Source organism: Lissotriton vulgaris, chromosome 5 (assembly GCF_964263255.1).
Source record: "Lissotriton vulgaris chromosome 5, aLisVul1.2, whole genome shotgun sequence".
NCBI lineage: Eukaryota > Metazoa > Chordata > Amphibia > Caudata > Salamandridae > Lissotriton > Lissotriton vulgaris.
This window is the reverse complement of record NC_141693.1, coordinates 1,920,962,268-1,920,978,496: the sequence shown is the minus strand read 5'-3', so window position 1 is coordinate 1,920,978,496 and position 16,229 is coordinate 1,920,962,268. Positions and strand designations below refer to the sequence as shown.

Genomic DNA, 16,229 nt, shown 5'->3' with positions numbered 1-16,229 from the left:
TGCAGAAACAGAGCTCTGAGTGGAAGATAATAACCCACCTGCCCCAGAACAGTTTTCGCCTTCGCTCGTTCACTTTGAAAAGGCCATCAAGCTACATACCTGTCTACTCACATGGTGCCACTGTGGGTCACATGATATTGACTCCCATCACACGTTTTCCAACGCGTTTTCTGAGGCTTTGAACTGCCGACGTCCATGAAGGGGTGTTAAATCACCCCAGGACCTTGCCACGTCTCCACAAGCTTTTTTTTTTTTTTTTAAGGAGGATATGGTTTGGGGGTGGTGTCAGGTTCTAAAGTGCCTTGTAGGGTACCTTTCGGCACAAGGCCCGCCCCTTCAAGGCGCGCTCCCTCCTCACACAGTGAGATTGTTCTTCAAGTTGTCAGGTATGAAGCTATGATTAAAGGTGTATAAAAAAAAGAAAAAATTAAACATTTCAGAAGCTCCACATCCTGCCGCGGACACCTCCTTCCCTGCATGAACTCTATTCTTCTAGTCCTACAGATGTTTTATTCTCACCTTCAGTAGCTTCACATCCTGCTGCGAACACTTCTCCTCTATCTCTTTGATAAGGTCCCGGTGGGTGGATTGCTGCTTTTCTAGTTCACTCAGTATCTCTTGCATTTTCTTCATATTCTCCTTATGTTCTGTTTCTAGTTTGCTGTGAAGTTGTTGCTCCTCTTTATCGAGAAACTGCTTCAGAAGCTCAAATGTACTTTGGATCATCTCCCCCTGGTTCTTGTAGTTTACCTTAGTTAAAAACAAAAGCATACGCCTTTTCTATTAATATCACATTATCTGCATGAGATGCTGATATTGGTTTCACTCTCAATAATGCACATAAAATGACAAACATAACCAATGGTCTGCAGTGATGCCAGGTACAGACTCTTGCTCTCAAGGTCTCTCCCCGCCTCCTAAAATGTGATTTAAAACAGGGCTTCATAACCCGATAATGTACATAAACAAAAGGATTCAGACCTTAAAAAACCAACAATGGTGGATTTACTTTCAAAAATGTATAAAATGCTTAACAATAAAACCTAGAAAAAGCAAAGTCACATTTATACTATTACAAAAACAAACAAGAGGCTCTTACTTACTTTAGTGAGGTACTTTTCTTATTTGTTGTAAGAAAGGAACCCTCATTACTTTATTGGAAGCCGGGTAAAGGGGCCAAATGCAATATGTTTTGCTCAACACCGCTGATCTCCCACTGCATAAAGAGATTCGCTTGGAAGGGGTATTACGCCAAAAAGCAGGGCTGAGGCATACACATTGAGTGCCTCTAGTAGTCCTATGGTCACATGTCCGAAGCGCTTCTTCGGCAGTGGTTCATACAGAATGGGGACCTGAAAATTAGTATCCAAGGGTGCTCTGCACCAATATCCTTCTATCTTAACTGGGACTTGCACTTTGAGATGGCAGCGTCCCTGAGATCTGTCAGCACACAAACGCACATACGGTTTGCTCTCAATGGTGCGCTGAGATGGACTGGGAGCGGAGTAGACCCCACCCAACCATGGGCCTCCCCAATGGACTCGACCTTCGTTAGTTGTCCAATTTAAAATGCATAAAACTTTGGGGTTCAAGAATTTCTGTTAAAGAATGACATGCAAGAGTCTCAAGTTTAAAGGATTACCTAAAGTATTTAAAGTACAGAAATGCATAAGATGGGCAATCAATTAGTAGTATCATTAAGTATAGTATACAAGTCCAATAAGGCAATATAAATAGAGAACTCAAAAGAGTTCTTAACAACATATCATCCAGCATAGATTTGTCTTCAAAGGATGGAGAAGCGTCTCCTCCTTGCAAGGAGAATTCCCAGTCTTCGATGAAATGTAAATGTTCACCAAATAAGTACGTGGTTCATAGGCTTACAACCAATGGAAAGCAAGCAAATAAACAATTACAACGTAATATGTTTGATGATTTTCTCACTATTTTACTATACTGAGTTTTGTTGTTGATAGCATCTAGATGGAACATGAAGCGTTACATAGTATGTTATTCTGTCTGGGACAGTTAGTTTGCCCATCTCGTTCGGCTTAGCCAGGGAACGTCTCTTTCTTGTCTAGTGGGGTTGGGAAGTTTCTTTCTTATAACCAGAAAGAAACAGCAGTGCAAAATCACATGGGGTAATGCAACGCAACGACAAAGCAGAAATAGACGACAGAGCCCAAGTTGTCCTAAATTAACTAAAGCATGATTTTACATTTTCTACACATTGAAATTTCAACACAATGTGCACGCAGTGCCATCTAGATGACTCCAGGGCTTCAACAGCCTATGTTCTTTCATATTTCTTCAATGTACTCCTCTCCTCCTAGACCAGTTCAGGCTACGATTTCCTAGCTTCTGCAGGAGCTTCAAACTCCGTAGGATAGGACTGGGCGCTGATCCAAAAGAGCTTACCTTTGGCGCGCCAAAGGTAAGCCCGTCTACGCCCGTCCACGCCTGGACCGCGCCCAGCGCAAGACCCCCTGGCCCCCACAACCCGCACTCCTCCCGCATACCGTATGACGCCGCCACCTTCCTAGCCCTTAACCCCGGACGCACACCACTATGCTACGAAGCTGCCCCAGGACGTTCCCACGGTCCCTTCGCCTGCCATTCCTGCAAGTTCGCCTGCATCAAAACCCACACCAAATCCACTAACTCCAAACACAGCTCCGACTCTAACCACCTGAAGTTCATCCTGCTGAACACCCGCTCGGTCCACAGACACGCCACTGAACTCTGGGACTTACTCGACACTGCTTCACCGGACGTCGCCTTCCTTACAGAAACCTGGATGAACGCCTCATCAGCGCCCGACATCGCCATAGCCATCCCGGACGCTTTCAAGATCATCCGAAAAGACCGCACCAACCAAACAGGAGGAGGCATCGCCATCGTCCATAAGAACACCATCAGAATCACGACCAGCTCCGACGATAACCTCGCGACCGCCGAACACCTCCACTTCCAGATCCACACCGACCCCAGGACCACACTTAGGAGGCACCCTCATCTACAGACCACCAGGAACCCGTAAACAATTCAGCGAAGACATCACTGACTTAATCAGCCCACATGCCCTCACCTTCGAGAACTACATTCTATTGGGAGACTTCAACTTCCACCTGGAAAAGAAAAAACTACAGCAACACCAACACCCTTCTGGACAACCTGGCCAATCTCGGACTCAAACAACTTGTTGACACCCCACCCATGTAGCCGGACATACGCTCGACCCAATCTTCACCTCCAGCAAGCACATCTCCTTTGATCACAACACAGCCATCCATTGGACGGACCACAGCTGTGTTCACTTCAGCTACAAAACTACCTCGACCCACAACCCCCCACAACCTATTCCACGAAGAAACTGGAACAAAATCACCACCGACCAACTCCTCACATCACTCAAACAAAACCCTCCCGCCTTCTCATCGACCCAAACCAAGCGGCCACCAAACTCAAACAATGGATCACTCACAGCGTTGACGAACTCGCACCCTTGAAAAGCCACCAATCCAAACAGAGTAGCAAAAAGGCCCCCTGGTTCAACGAGGACCTTAAGAAATCCAAGAAACTATGCCGTACTCTCGAGAAAACATTGAGAAAAAACCCAACCGCTGACAACCTGACCACCTTCAAGACAGCCACCCGCAAACACCACCAATTGATCCGATCCACTAAGAAATCAGCATTCAAGGATCCACTTGACAGCAACGCCCATAACAGCAAGGAACTATTCCAACATCGTAAAAGAATTTACCAACCCCACCGTAGCCTCAAACGACATTACTCCCTCCCAAGACCTCTGCGATTCGTTATCCTCTTTCTTCTACAACAAAATCGCCGACATACATAACAGCTTTGAGAACATTTCCAAAGAACAGTCCACTCCACCCACCTCCGAACCTAAAACGCCCTCTAACATCCTTAACGCCTGGAACACAATCACCACTGAAGACACCATCCCCCTAATGAACTCCATCCATTCAGGCTCGCCAACCGACCCCTGTCCCCACCACATCTTCAACAAAGCAGACTCCATCATCGCCCCCCATCTCAGTGATGTCATCAACTGCTCCTTCAACTCCGCTACCTTCCCAGAAAGTTGGAAACACGCCGAACTCAGCGCCCTCCTGAAGAAACCCACAGCAGACCCCTCTGAACTTAAGAACTACCGCCCCATCTCCCTCCTCCCATTCCCTGCCGAAGTCATTGAGAAAGCCGTCAATAGCCAGCTCGCCGCCTTCCTTGAATCCAACAACTCCCTCGACTCCTCACAGTCCGGCTTTCGAGCCAAACACAGCACCGAAACTGCCCTCATTGCAGCGACAGACGACATCCGAACACTACTGGACAACGGAGAAATAGTTGCCCTCATCCTACTCGACCTCTCCGCCGCGTTCGACACAGTTTGTCATAGCACCCTTATACAACGCCTCAAAAACGTCGGGATACAAGGAAAAGCCTTGGATTGGATCATCTCGTTCCTCGCCGGGAGAACGCAGAGAGTCCGACTCACCCCATTCAAATCAGAGGCCACCGAAGTCATCTGCGGAGTACAACAAGGATCATCACTCAGTCCCACCCTCTTCAACGTTTACATGAGTCCCCTCGCATCCATCGCGCGTCAACACAACCGTAACATCATCTCTTACGCTGACGACACCCAGCTGATCCTTTCCCTCACCAAAGACCCTAACACCGCCAAAACCAATCTTCATGAAAGAAGTAGCCGAATGGATGAAAAACAGCCGCCTAAAACTTAACTCAGACAAAACGGAAGTCCTCATCCTAGGATCATCCCCCTCTGCCTCGGACGACTCATGGTGGCCATCGGCCCTGGGCACGGCACCCATACCCACAGACCACGCATGTAACCTAGGATTCATCCTAAACTCCTCCCTCTCAATGACCAGACAAGTCAACGCCGTCTCATCCTCTTGCTTCAACGTACTTCGTATGCTCAAAAAAATCTTTCGTTGGATCCCCACTGAAACAAGAAAGACTGTCACCCACGCACTGGTCACTAGCCGACTGGACTATGGAAACACCCTCTACGCCGGAACCACAGCCAAACTACAGAAAAAACTCCAAAGCATCAGCCAGACTCATATTGGACATCCCGCGCCAAGCTCACATTACCGCTCACCTGAAAGACCTCCACTGGCTTCCCGTCAACAAGAGAATAACGTTCCGTCTCCTCACCCACGCACACAAGGCCCTCTACAAACTAGGACCCGAATGCCTCAACACACAACTGTCCTTCTACACACCTACCCGCCAACTAAGATCCTCCAACCAAGCGCTCGCCGCAGTTACGCGCATCCACAGATCCACCATGGGAGGAAGATCCTTCTCCTACCTGGCAGCCAAAACCTGGAATTCTCTCCCCACTCACCTCCACCTTACTCAGAACCACATTTCCTTTAGGAAGGAACTTAAAACCTGGCTATTCGATAAATAATGCACCCCCTCCCCCAAGCGCCTTGAGACCCTCTGGGTGAGTAGTACAAATTCCTGAACTTGAACTTCATCTTCTCCATCTGCCTTGGCATGTCTCTCTAATTGAATATGCGTGTTGGTCTACTCTGTCGGTTCTTGTGTCTCTCTCTGGCCCTGCCTGGTGAGTACTCACTGCCTCACAATTCTGAGACTGTGGAGGGACTAATTATAAGAGTCTCCACCTGCTGCTGAGGTTCTTCCTGTTTCCTGAGAATCTCTTATTCACTCACCTGTGTGCCACGCACTTCCCCAGCCAATCTTAGGCCTCTAACTGGTAGTCTGGGGAAGGCTTATGAGCCTACAAAGGATCAACACAGGTCTTCTCTGCATACCATCAAGAGGAATACTTGAAGAGCATGCCAAGTCCTGGCAGCTGGACTACAAACAAATAAATGAAAACTGGATATGCAAAACAGTCTGTTATCCTAAATACAGGATCCTGGTGCAAAGGGGGGGGCGTGGCGCATACTCGGCTCATGCTTCAGTTGTTTGCTAAAGGTTGTATGGTTTTGATCACTTCAATCTCGGAAGGAAGGATGTTCCTTTCTTGATGGCCAAATAGGAAAAAGAACATACTCTCAGTTGGTTTTTCGAATGGAAAGAAGATTAGAAGAGTTCTAGTGGGAATGCAGGGACGGATTCTGTGTTCACTAAAGATCAGACAGTTGTATGTCTTTAAAATGCATGCCTTTGCCACATGTGATTTTACCACGAAGATCGGTAAGTTAAACCTGTGTCTTTGTGTGCTTTGTGTGTGTAATTTTGCTTTTCGTGGGAGGAGAACCCCCAAACCCTCCCCACCTTTTACTATATATATATATATATATATATATATATATATATATATATATATATATATATATATATTTTGAGGCTCCACTCGCACCTGGCTGTTGCACTCCTTGGCGGGTGCCAGCCAGTCGGGGGTGCACCCGACAACAATATCAGCTCAAAGGTTCCTCCCCGCAGTCCCACAGGAAATAGGATGCAGCACTCCAAGGTAGGTTCACAAATTTTTTATTTCTCAAAGAACGCGCTTTCGGCACTCGGCCTTCCTCAGTTATGAGACGGAGAGCCACAACAAACATCATCCATTTAAACCTTTACGTTTCATTAATACTAAACATAGTAGTAGGACACAGAATGAATCAATGTCCGCCATATATATATATATATATTGGGAGGTGTAGCCTCCATGCCAAAATGACTGTAGCGCCGCATTAAGAGTGCAATGAGCATGAAATGCATCCAGCGTGAAATCGACAGGCATGCTGTAAACTGGAACCGCTCGCCGATCTGGCTTTTACCTCATGAAGGTTGCTGCAGGGGATGTCAGAGTGTGTCTCCAACAGGTGGGAACCTTGGAACTTTGAGATTATAGAACACATATATATATATATATATATATATATATATATATATATTATATATAGTCCAACAGAAACGCTCCATTATGGAAAGGCCACACGCAGCGTGTTATTTTCTCCTTTTTTTGGTAGACTGCACAATACAAACATAGTAGTTCCAGCAGTTCATCAGCCCTCTGTGCCATATGCGTTTCTGGAACCATATCCCTTGATCACTGTTTTGGGCAAAGATGGAAACCGGTGAAGCAAACAGTAACGCTACACTCACAGCATGATTATAAGTCCTGCCTTAATAGGCGTGTCCTTAGGTGGATTGTGGTAATGCGAGTACCAACATTTTAAACCCATAGTGGGTGCCTCCCATCAAGCTCCTTGCAATGTCTCTTACCCTTGTGGGTTAGCAGAAAACATGCCAGGTGAGTATTGTGCTTTCTGAGAGTCCACCAAACGAAACACATTGCTCCTACAGCACCACTTTAATCGTCGGTGCCATGGACCCGCTCAGTCAGCGCTAGGGCCCTTTCCGCGACCAGAGCAGGCCACTATATAATTAAATAGAAACGCTCCATTATGTAAAGGCCACACACTGCATGTTATTTTCTCCTTTTATTGGTAGACTGCACAATACAAACATGGCAGTTCCAGCAGTTCATCAGCCCTCTGTGCCATACGCGTTTCTGGAAGCATATCCCTTGATCAATGGCTTGGGCAAAGATGGAGACCGGTGAGGCAAACAGTGACGCTGCACTTGAAGCATGATTAGAAGTCCTGCCTTAATAGGTGTGTCCTTAGGTGCATAGTGGTAATGAGAGTACCAACAGTTTAAACCCATAGTGGGTGCCTCCCAGCACGCTCTTACCCTTTGGGTTAGCAGAAAACATGCCAGGTGAGTATTGTGCTTTCTGAGAATCCATCAAACGAAACACGATGCGTGTGGCCTTTCCATAATGGAGCATTTTGATCGGAATATATACATCAACAACTCCCTTCGTATACGGAAGGATGTCAGCTGACAAATAAGAATACTGTGGCTTGAGACACAGCTTCGTCATCCTTCCACATGCGAGGGGAGTCCACCCAGGCGAAGCGCCCTCTGTTCAGGAGCAGCGGCAGGTGACTCAAGTGTAAAGTGTGGAGATATATATATTTACTGTTTCATCTTTTAGGGAAACCCCCAAAACCCCCCTACCCCCCTTATTTGTAATGAATGTTTAGCACCCTATACCATTGCCCCCGGTAAACCATACAAACACTTTTACAACTTTATAGCCTTAGCCACCCCACCACCCTATACTCCTAGCCACCCTAAACCCTAAAAGTAACCATGCCACCCTATACACCTACAACCCTATACCCCTACACCCTAAAATTACTCTTACCACCTTATACCCTAAAACCATGAAAATACTCCCAGCACCATATCTATATCTATGAACCAAATACCTTCACCGTGCTTTCGGCGAGAAAAACGAGCTACACCAACCAACTTGCTTCAGCATAAAGTTAATTTCCACAGAGGTTCCTACACACAACAGGTCCACTACCATGTCTTAATCGTGTGACCAAGACCTAGTAGTGGTTGGAGCACGTTGTGTGTTGGAACCTCAGCAGAAATAAACTTTATGCTGAAGCAAATCAGCTGGTGTGGCTCCTTTCTCTCACCAAAAGAATGTATTTGGTGTATGTGTAGCGATGAAGCCTGCTGATCAACCCCGCCCTGTATGAAGGGCGTTCCCAGCATCCAAACTGTCATGGTATTTATATTATATTTATATATTCACTGAAAAAACACAAAGGTTACAGTAACGTTAAAGTTAGGAGGATGTCAGTGACAACATCATGTTTTAAACTAAAGAAACCACACAGAAATTCACCAGTTCTAGTTAGAAGAGGTAACCATACCGTAAAGTACCCCCTGACATGTACTGCTGAGGACCTCAAATAATACATCACTCATGACATGTTCTACACACACATACAAGCATGAGTCATCTCAACTTCAGTTCGATCAGGTGCACCCCCAAATCTCGCCTCACCTCCAGCTCCGACAGTCAGGGATATCCCAAGTTTCATACCTCCAGGTCGGACCCATAATGCCCTCGTCTCTCTGAATGGGTGCAGTTTCCAAGCACACCGTCCTGACTCCACTCACCTCCAGGTCTGACACTGTTCTTCTCTGCTCATCTTCCCATGTCTGCAGGTTCTCCAGCTCCTTCTGCAGTCGTTCCACGTGGTTATGAAGTGTTTTCTGAAATACAACCAATGCATCTCATATTATCCAATACTTGTCCAGCAGATCAGTGTGCGATTTTTGTCACAGAACAAGAATTATGGCTTTATCTGGGGAGCCCCATCCCTATGCTCCTACAGATTGCATTTGGTCTTTGGGTGAATCCTTATGTCAACTGGGTGATTTCAGCTCTGATATGAACACCTCACACATTCTCAACGTATTCTTATGCACACTCCTTAGATCTATGCATTTACAAACTACTTTAAAGTCACCCTCCAAGGTGCACCCAAGAAACATGCCTAGCAAAACATTTGATTAAAATTGAAGAGGAATAAAATTCTCCATCTGATTTATTACGATAGAGATCACCTACATAGGATAGGTAGAGTGGCACCAGATTGCCTAAGGTGCAGGGGGCAGGGAGGAGACTTTTCCCATACACTCAGAGTCTGCCCAGTCATACACTCATACTGGCAAAAGATACTCCTAGTACTGACTAAAGTGATAGGGACAACACTGCCTGAGGACCCCAGATATGCTCTCCTGGGCATATCCAATGACGTGAATCTTCCATGAATTAAATTACTATTCTACAATTTGGGCCTGGTGTTAGCAAAGAGGGACCCGGCCAAACACTGGTGGGGGAGGCAGAGGGGGAGGGGCCTCTGAGATACCGAACATAAGGGAATGGAAAACCGGATTGAACCTCTTCATGGTAGTGGAAAGGGTACACACACAAGAGCGGAGGCCGCCCACGCAAGTTCCACAAGATATGGGGTAGCTGGATTAATTACTATAAGTTGGCTATCCAGGAGGATTCGAATGATGTGCTCTCAGCTCGAAACATCTGGCCCAGGCAATTTGATCTATTGTGCCTATCAAGTCGCTGTTGATTCCTTAACCGCATCACTGCTGCGGTGATTTTTGCGCTGTGCGGCTTTTTCGCAAAACCGCGTTACATGACGAGCTCAGCTCGTCATCAGCACACGCCACCCGTGGCTGATGACGAGCTGAGCTCGTCATCAGCATCGAAGGGGTTCATTTCACTTGTATCGCTAATATTGAACTTCGAAAAGACATCTGATGTGATGATGCCCTTACGCACCGTTTTCTTATTTTTATTGGGTGCTCGTTTGTGCTTTTTTTTTTTTCATGATTTACAAAATCAAATAAAAAGCTAAAAAAAATATTGAAATGGATATTGTATTTGTCAAAAACAGAATACGTGGACTATAATCCCGTCTATGCAACCCCATCAAGTGTTTGTTCACTTTACCGTCTTTGTAGTTAAGCTTCCTTTATCGAATAGACCTATTATTGAATGTTGATTTTATATATCTAGTAAGGATGAAAGGCAAGGTTAACTCTGTCAGAGTTTGAACCTGTGGACTACAAGTAGCAAAAGACCCCTGAAGCAAAGACTAAATCAGACAAGATGAAGGGCGGTTTAATTTTATAATTGTTATGGTTTAAAATATTTCAGCTCCATGATTATCCATAGCCCTTTCAGGTAATCAGGTCATTCTGGAAATGGAGATAGCATTGACATCTGAGGGTAGGAGCCTTCTAAGACACCTTATGTTGAAAAAGAAGAGCTAGAACTACACCAAACGTACTGTGGATTACATCCATAATCATTAAACACATTCTTATAAATCCTCACAACGTTGATGCGCAAGCCCATGGCAATCCGGACACGTTCACAATTGTATAAACATACACTCCCAAAGCACACACTCCTATGCACACGTATAGTGAAAAAACAAGCACATACCTTTATGCGGAGGGGGGACTATTTACACAATTTGAACACACACTCCTGGCTGTTTATGACTCAGTGCATACCACCCTGAGCCCATACATACTTAGACACGTGCTAGATCTGGTAATACATTGATGCTTTCACTGGTATACAACCTAGATCTGAAGGAGGACTGAGTTGTGGCCAATATGGTAATGTTCTGAAAAGACAAACTTCATCTGTGCTATAATTGGACACGACCAACATGATACAGTATTTAAGTCACATTTTGAGATCCTTCCAAAAGACATCCACATGGAGCGGACAGCAGGCCAAAGACAAGGCAAAAGGCAGGCCACAAAGGATGTGGATTCATCAGAAACAGGTTTGTTAATGAGACCAGAGTGGATAAGTGTGGACTCTGGTGTGTTTACTTCAGATACACCATTAACAGCAGGAGACTCAAAGCAGGTTCTTTAAAGATGCTGTCAAGACAACATAGGCACAAGTTAAAGGCACTCTTGGCTCTGTTTGTTGTGAAAATGGTGGCAGGGAGGAGGCTTGGCTTGGATGGCAAGGCAGACAGACGCCTAAGTCCGGATCCTCCGCCACCCAGAGACAACGAACGGCGATTGCAGCGGCGATATAGCCCAAAACGAACAACAAAGAATATTAAGAGGTGTCTGAAGCGGCAGAGCACACGCATGTGTGAGGAAAGAAGGGGTAAAAGCGAACGTAGCAAAGATTTTCCTGGAGAAGAACGCGACTGTGGCAGTAAAGGAAGAGCACAAGATGGCGATGCTCCGAGGCAATGCACTGAAACAGTAAGCCGCTAGAGATAGCCAGCGCAAGCGCATATGAAGCAAGCGGTCAGTACCGGAGCCGAGGGCAAGACCCGCAGTGTAAACGGCGGCCCAGCGGGCGTACAAAACCGGGAAATAAGAGCAGATCGAGACGATAGGAACAACGCCAAAAACGAAACTGAAACCAAGCACCGGGCATGGCCATTTCCATGCAGTGCCAGGCGCAAGGAGCAGAGCGCTAAGACGAAGTAGAGATCTGCTGGGGTACACATAAAAGGCGGCCGCATCGAAAGGAGCAAAGCGACACAAACTGGTACCATAGCCAATTGCAGAACATAGGAACCCTCCAGGCAAGCGGCGCAAACCGGTAGATTGCACCATCGGAAGAAGTGATACGCGCGCAAACGAAACTTAGAAGCAGCCACTGGGCGCGGCCATTTTAGATCACCACCTGTCGCAAAATGGCGGCGCACTGAAGCAGGGGTGGAGAGCACTGGGGAGCCCCAACGTAGAAGACAGAAGCAGCTGCCCACCGGAGACTACTGAAGCAGGAGGCAGAGTGCAGCAGCAAACGCAGCGCTGCCCAAAGGAAGTCCTCAAGCACAGCCACACAGGGCAGCAGCTAAAAATGACAGGGAAGCGCATGACCCAACGAGTCAAAAGGCCTACGCGAATAAGGACACACAGAGCCGGAACGGATCAAACCTAATAACAAACGTGGGGACGGCATCGGCGCAGGAGGCAGCATCAGCATACAGCGGACGGCCACAGCGGACAGAGGCGCGGCGGCAAGCTCAACCGCATGGGGAGGTACAGTGCCACGTGCTAAAAACCTACCAAGCACAACCCCAGTTTCATCAGGGAGATCCAGCAAGAGTAGCCCGGACACGCGACACGCAACAAAGAGCACCACATTAGAGTAGCCTCAGGCACAACACGAATACGTCGCCAAGAGGGCTGTGCCCAAGATCGAGAGGAGCCGACAGGCAGAGTGTCCTAGGCTGGTGAGGAAGGGCGTCGCGGAACGGGCAGTGAGCTGGCAGGGGCCAAGACGAGGACAAGGACGGATCGGATGGCCGTGTAGATTTCGAGCTGACCTCGAACCTACACGCAGAGAAGCAACAACAAAGAACACAAAAACTGCCCCGGCCAAACATCAGAAGGACAACAGGCTGTGCACATACCTGGCCAGAAGGGGGTTCAGGACCATGGCGGGACGCGATGACAAAAACGCAAGTGAGAGCAAAAAGGTCAGAATGGACCCGCCAGACTCTCCTGTAAAGCTGAAACAAGACCAAAAAAACAAACCAACAACACTGGATACACTCCCAAAGAAAATAAACGAAGGAAACGAGCTAGCCAAGGCACGAAAAAGACAATAGATAACATGCAGCTCGAACTGGCCGCCATAAGAGCAGACCAAAGCAAGACGAACTGCAGAATTGACGCGGCGGAAAAGAGGATAAGTGAACTAGAGGACAACATCAACAAGACATACATGGACATGGGATTTGTGGCCAAAACAACCAGCGATCTGCAGAAACTGCTGGCGGAGCAGGACGACCGCAGCAGAAAAGGGAATATAAGGCTTCTAGGAGTTCTCGAAGGGGAGGAGAACGCACGTGGGTCATGCACAGCCCTACTGGAAGACCTCCTACCAAAGCTGACCGGCCTAAAGTTTGACAGGCCATTCGAGGTGGGCAGAGCCTATAGAGTGTCGGCAACAAAACCTCAGAATGGGAGAGGCCCACGGGCTATCTATCATATGCAAGCCACTCCGCGCCAACCACACTGAGGCGATTTTCTCCTTCGCCAGGAAAGGACAGAACTTGAGATGGAGTAGTCAGAAAATCGTCTCACACAGGACTTCTCACGGCAGACAGTGGAAACCAGGAAAGGGTTCCTAGCACTAAGACACAGACTCCGGAAAGCCAACATAACTTTCAGTTTCGCAGGACCAGCGAGAATGCGAATTACTGACAGGAGAGGTTCACGGATATTTGACGAACCCAACGAGCTAAGAAGGTACCTACAGGGACCAGACCCAGAAGACATGGATGCACAAAGCCCAGGTGTGGCCAAAAGAAGAGCCTCATCGGACACACCCGAGGATGGGGCCGATGGGGGACAATAGCTTAGCTTCAAACTTAGAGAATGATACCTGGACGAGACAACCTAATAGAATGAAACCAATCTACCTCAGAACGACAGAGCTACCTCAAGACTGCTCTCTAGAGACCCGGGACTGAGTAAGAGAGCAAGGTCTTAGAACGCTACCTCTAGCCTAATGGGCAGTCAGTGATACTGGGAGTATACCCCAAAAAACAATGAATCGACCTCACCAAGTCAAAAACAGAGACCAACATACCTACCTCGAACAGCAAGATGGAAGACCCTGAACAGTACAGCCCAAGCACCTGTGACCTCATGAAGGAACTCTTATATCCTTTTAACCATTGGTGCAAGGAGACAACCCAAACACATATAATGTTATGGAACAATGAGGAATATATAATTCAGAATGATCGTATCAGATAAGGGCTAGGAAGGAACCAAACTCGGGGGGTGGGGTGGGGGAGAGTGGACCCTTGCTGTTGCACGCCTACAGCACAAAGTCTGGGGGAGGGGGAGGGAGGAAGGGAGGGGAAGGGATCTCTTTAGTACAGTTGAATGCTTCTTTCTATCTATATGTCTTTTCTGTCTTCACCCTGTTTTCCTCTCTTACCATCTCCCATGGGGACAGAACCAGTACAGCACTAGGAAACTGAATGAACTCACCACACTAGATAGCGAAGGGAAAAACACGCCATGACAACCCGAACACATAGCCAACTACTCCCAGACATTAAGGTGGTGTCCCTGAACGTAAAAGGCCTCAACCACCCAATCAAACGCCGGAAAACACTAGATTACCTGGCGAAACTAAAGGGGGACGTGTACGTCCTCCAGGAGAACAGCATCGCGGAGGAGGACGCCTCAAGGCGAGATGGATAGGTGAGGTATTCTGCTCACCCGCCATACACAAGAAAGGAGGAGTTGTCACAATTATAAGCAAAAAAGCCAAACTAGCACTACACAAATGCCACGCAGACCAAAAAGGGAGGATACTAGTGACAATCCTCAAGAGAGGAGAGGAGTCGATACACGCAGCAAACAAACAGGCCCAACTCAGCTGACAAGACCTTTTGGGAGGAAGTCGAGTCCAGGCTAGGCAGCATCCCCCAAGACGAGCTAATCATGCTAGCAGGAGACATGAACCAGGCCCTAGATCAGGCCATAGATAGACAGCCACATAGAGTAAGCCACAGGTCGCAGGAACAGAACACACTTAAAAACCTCTGCGCCAAACTAGCACTGAGAGACCCCTGAAGGCTACAGCACCCAGACGCGAGGGAATACACTTTCTACTCACACCCACACAACTCATACAACAGAATAGATTACATCTTCATGTCAGCCACCCACACACACCTCATAGACGCCACGGAGATCGGCCCAATAACAATTTCAGACCATGCACACATAACCCTCTCGCTTAGCGGCAGACACAATGAGAAACCCGGCCGCAGCTGGCGACTAAATAGCGACATTCTGGAACTCCCCGCCAACAGAGTGGAAGTTCATCAACACAGTAGTGGAGGGAACCATACAGTAAGGTCTCGATGGACTAGACACCGCATTCATGGCCCCAAACGTAGAATCTAAGGAGGATATGGACCTAGTTGACCTTCTACTCACAGCGGCAGTTAAAACAATCTTATCAAACTGGAAGAGCACCGGCAAGGCGACTTTCAAGAGATGGGTCCTTAGGGGGGCGGACAACATCACAGCAAGGTCCTCACCCTGTCACACAGCAAGAAGCAAGATATGGGCCTCCCTAGACGCACACTTAGGGTCACACAAACCCCCGTAGACAGAGAACCGCCCAGCTCCGTTGGGGTAACCAGCCGCAGGCCAGAGAAGACCCACTTGCTATGGTCTGTCCCCCCCCCACCCTCCCCTCTATCCCTCCTTTCTCACTTTCTATCCATTCTATAGATACTCCGTCTACCAATGTCAGCCGCCATGCCAAATGCTGAATGTAACCACAAGATGCCTGTAACCCATCTGTATGTGCCCCCGCATTACCACTGTACTGTATTACAAATATCTTCAATAAAAATCTTTGAAATGGAAAAAAAAATGGTGGCAGGGAAATCTACTGTAGCATCAAATAAGCAATCAATGGAGATTTGCAATTCACGAACCAAGTGCTAAATATCTAAAACAGAACAGTTTGGGGATTATCCTTCAATGTTTGCCCCTTCTCACTATTGCCACATTGTGTGGACAATTCGTTATCTTTCTTTCTACTTCCAGCCCTCTTATCTGCTGCTAATTTTTTGTTAAACATTTCAATAGTTTGCATATTGCCTTTCTGTATAATTATTTTTTGCATTTTTAAATACACACAATTCACAATAAGATTGAAACAGAACTGTTTGAAATTACCATCTTTTGCGTCGTGTACCCAGAGTTTTGCCTGGCTGTTTTAGGTGGCAGTAGAACTCTTTGCGCTTTACTCCTGCTAGCCAGTG

The 16,229-nt window shown here is 47.1% G+C and overlaps 1 protein-coding gene across 2 annotated transcripts in view; it reads right to left on the bottom strand.

Moving 5' to 3' along the window:
• Window positions 1-16,229, bottom strand: part of LOC147717726 (E3 ubiquitin-protein ligase TRIM39-like) — a 112,668-nt gene that overhangs the window by 78,079 nt on the left and 18,360 nt on the right. For both annotated transcript variants that reach the window (XM_086924507.1, XM_086924508.1), the window contains exons 2-3: window positions 9,028-9,123; window positions 520-750 (exon numbers count right to left, since the gene is read on the bottom strand). In XM_086924507.1, coding sequence (XP_086780633.1) covers window positions 520-750; window positions 9,028-9,123 — 327 coding nt within the window. The remainder of the gene's footprint in view (window positions 1-519; window positions 751-9,027; window positions 9,124-16,229) is intronic.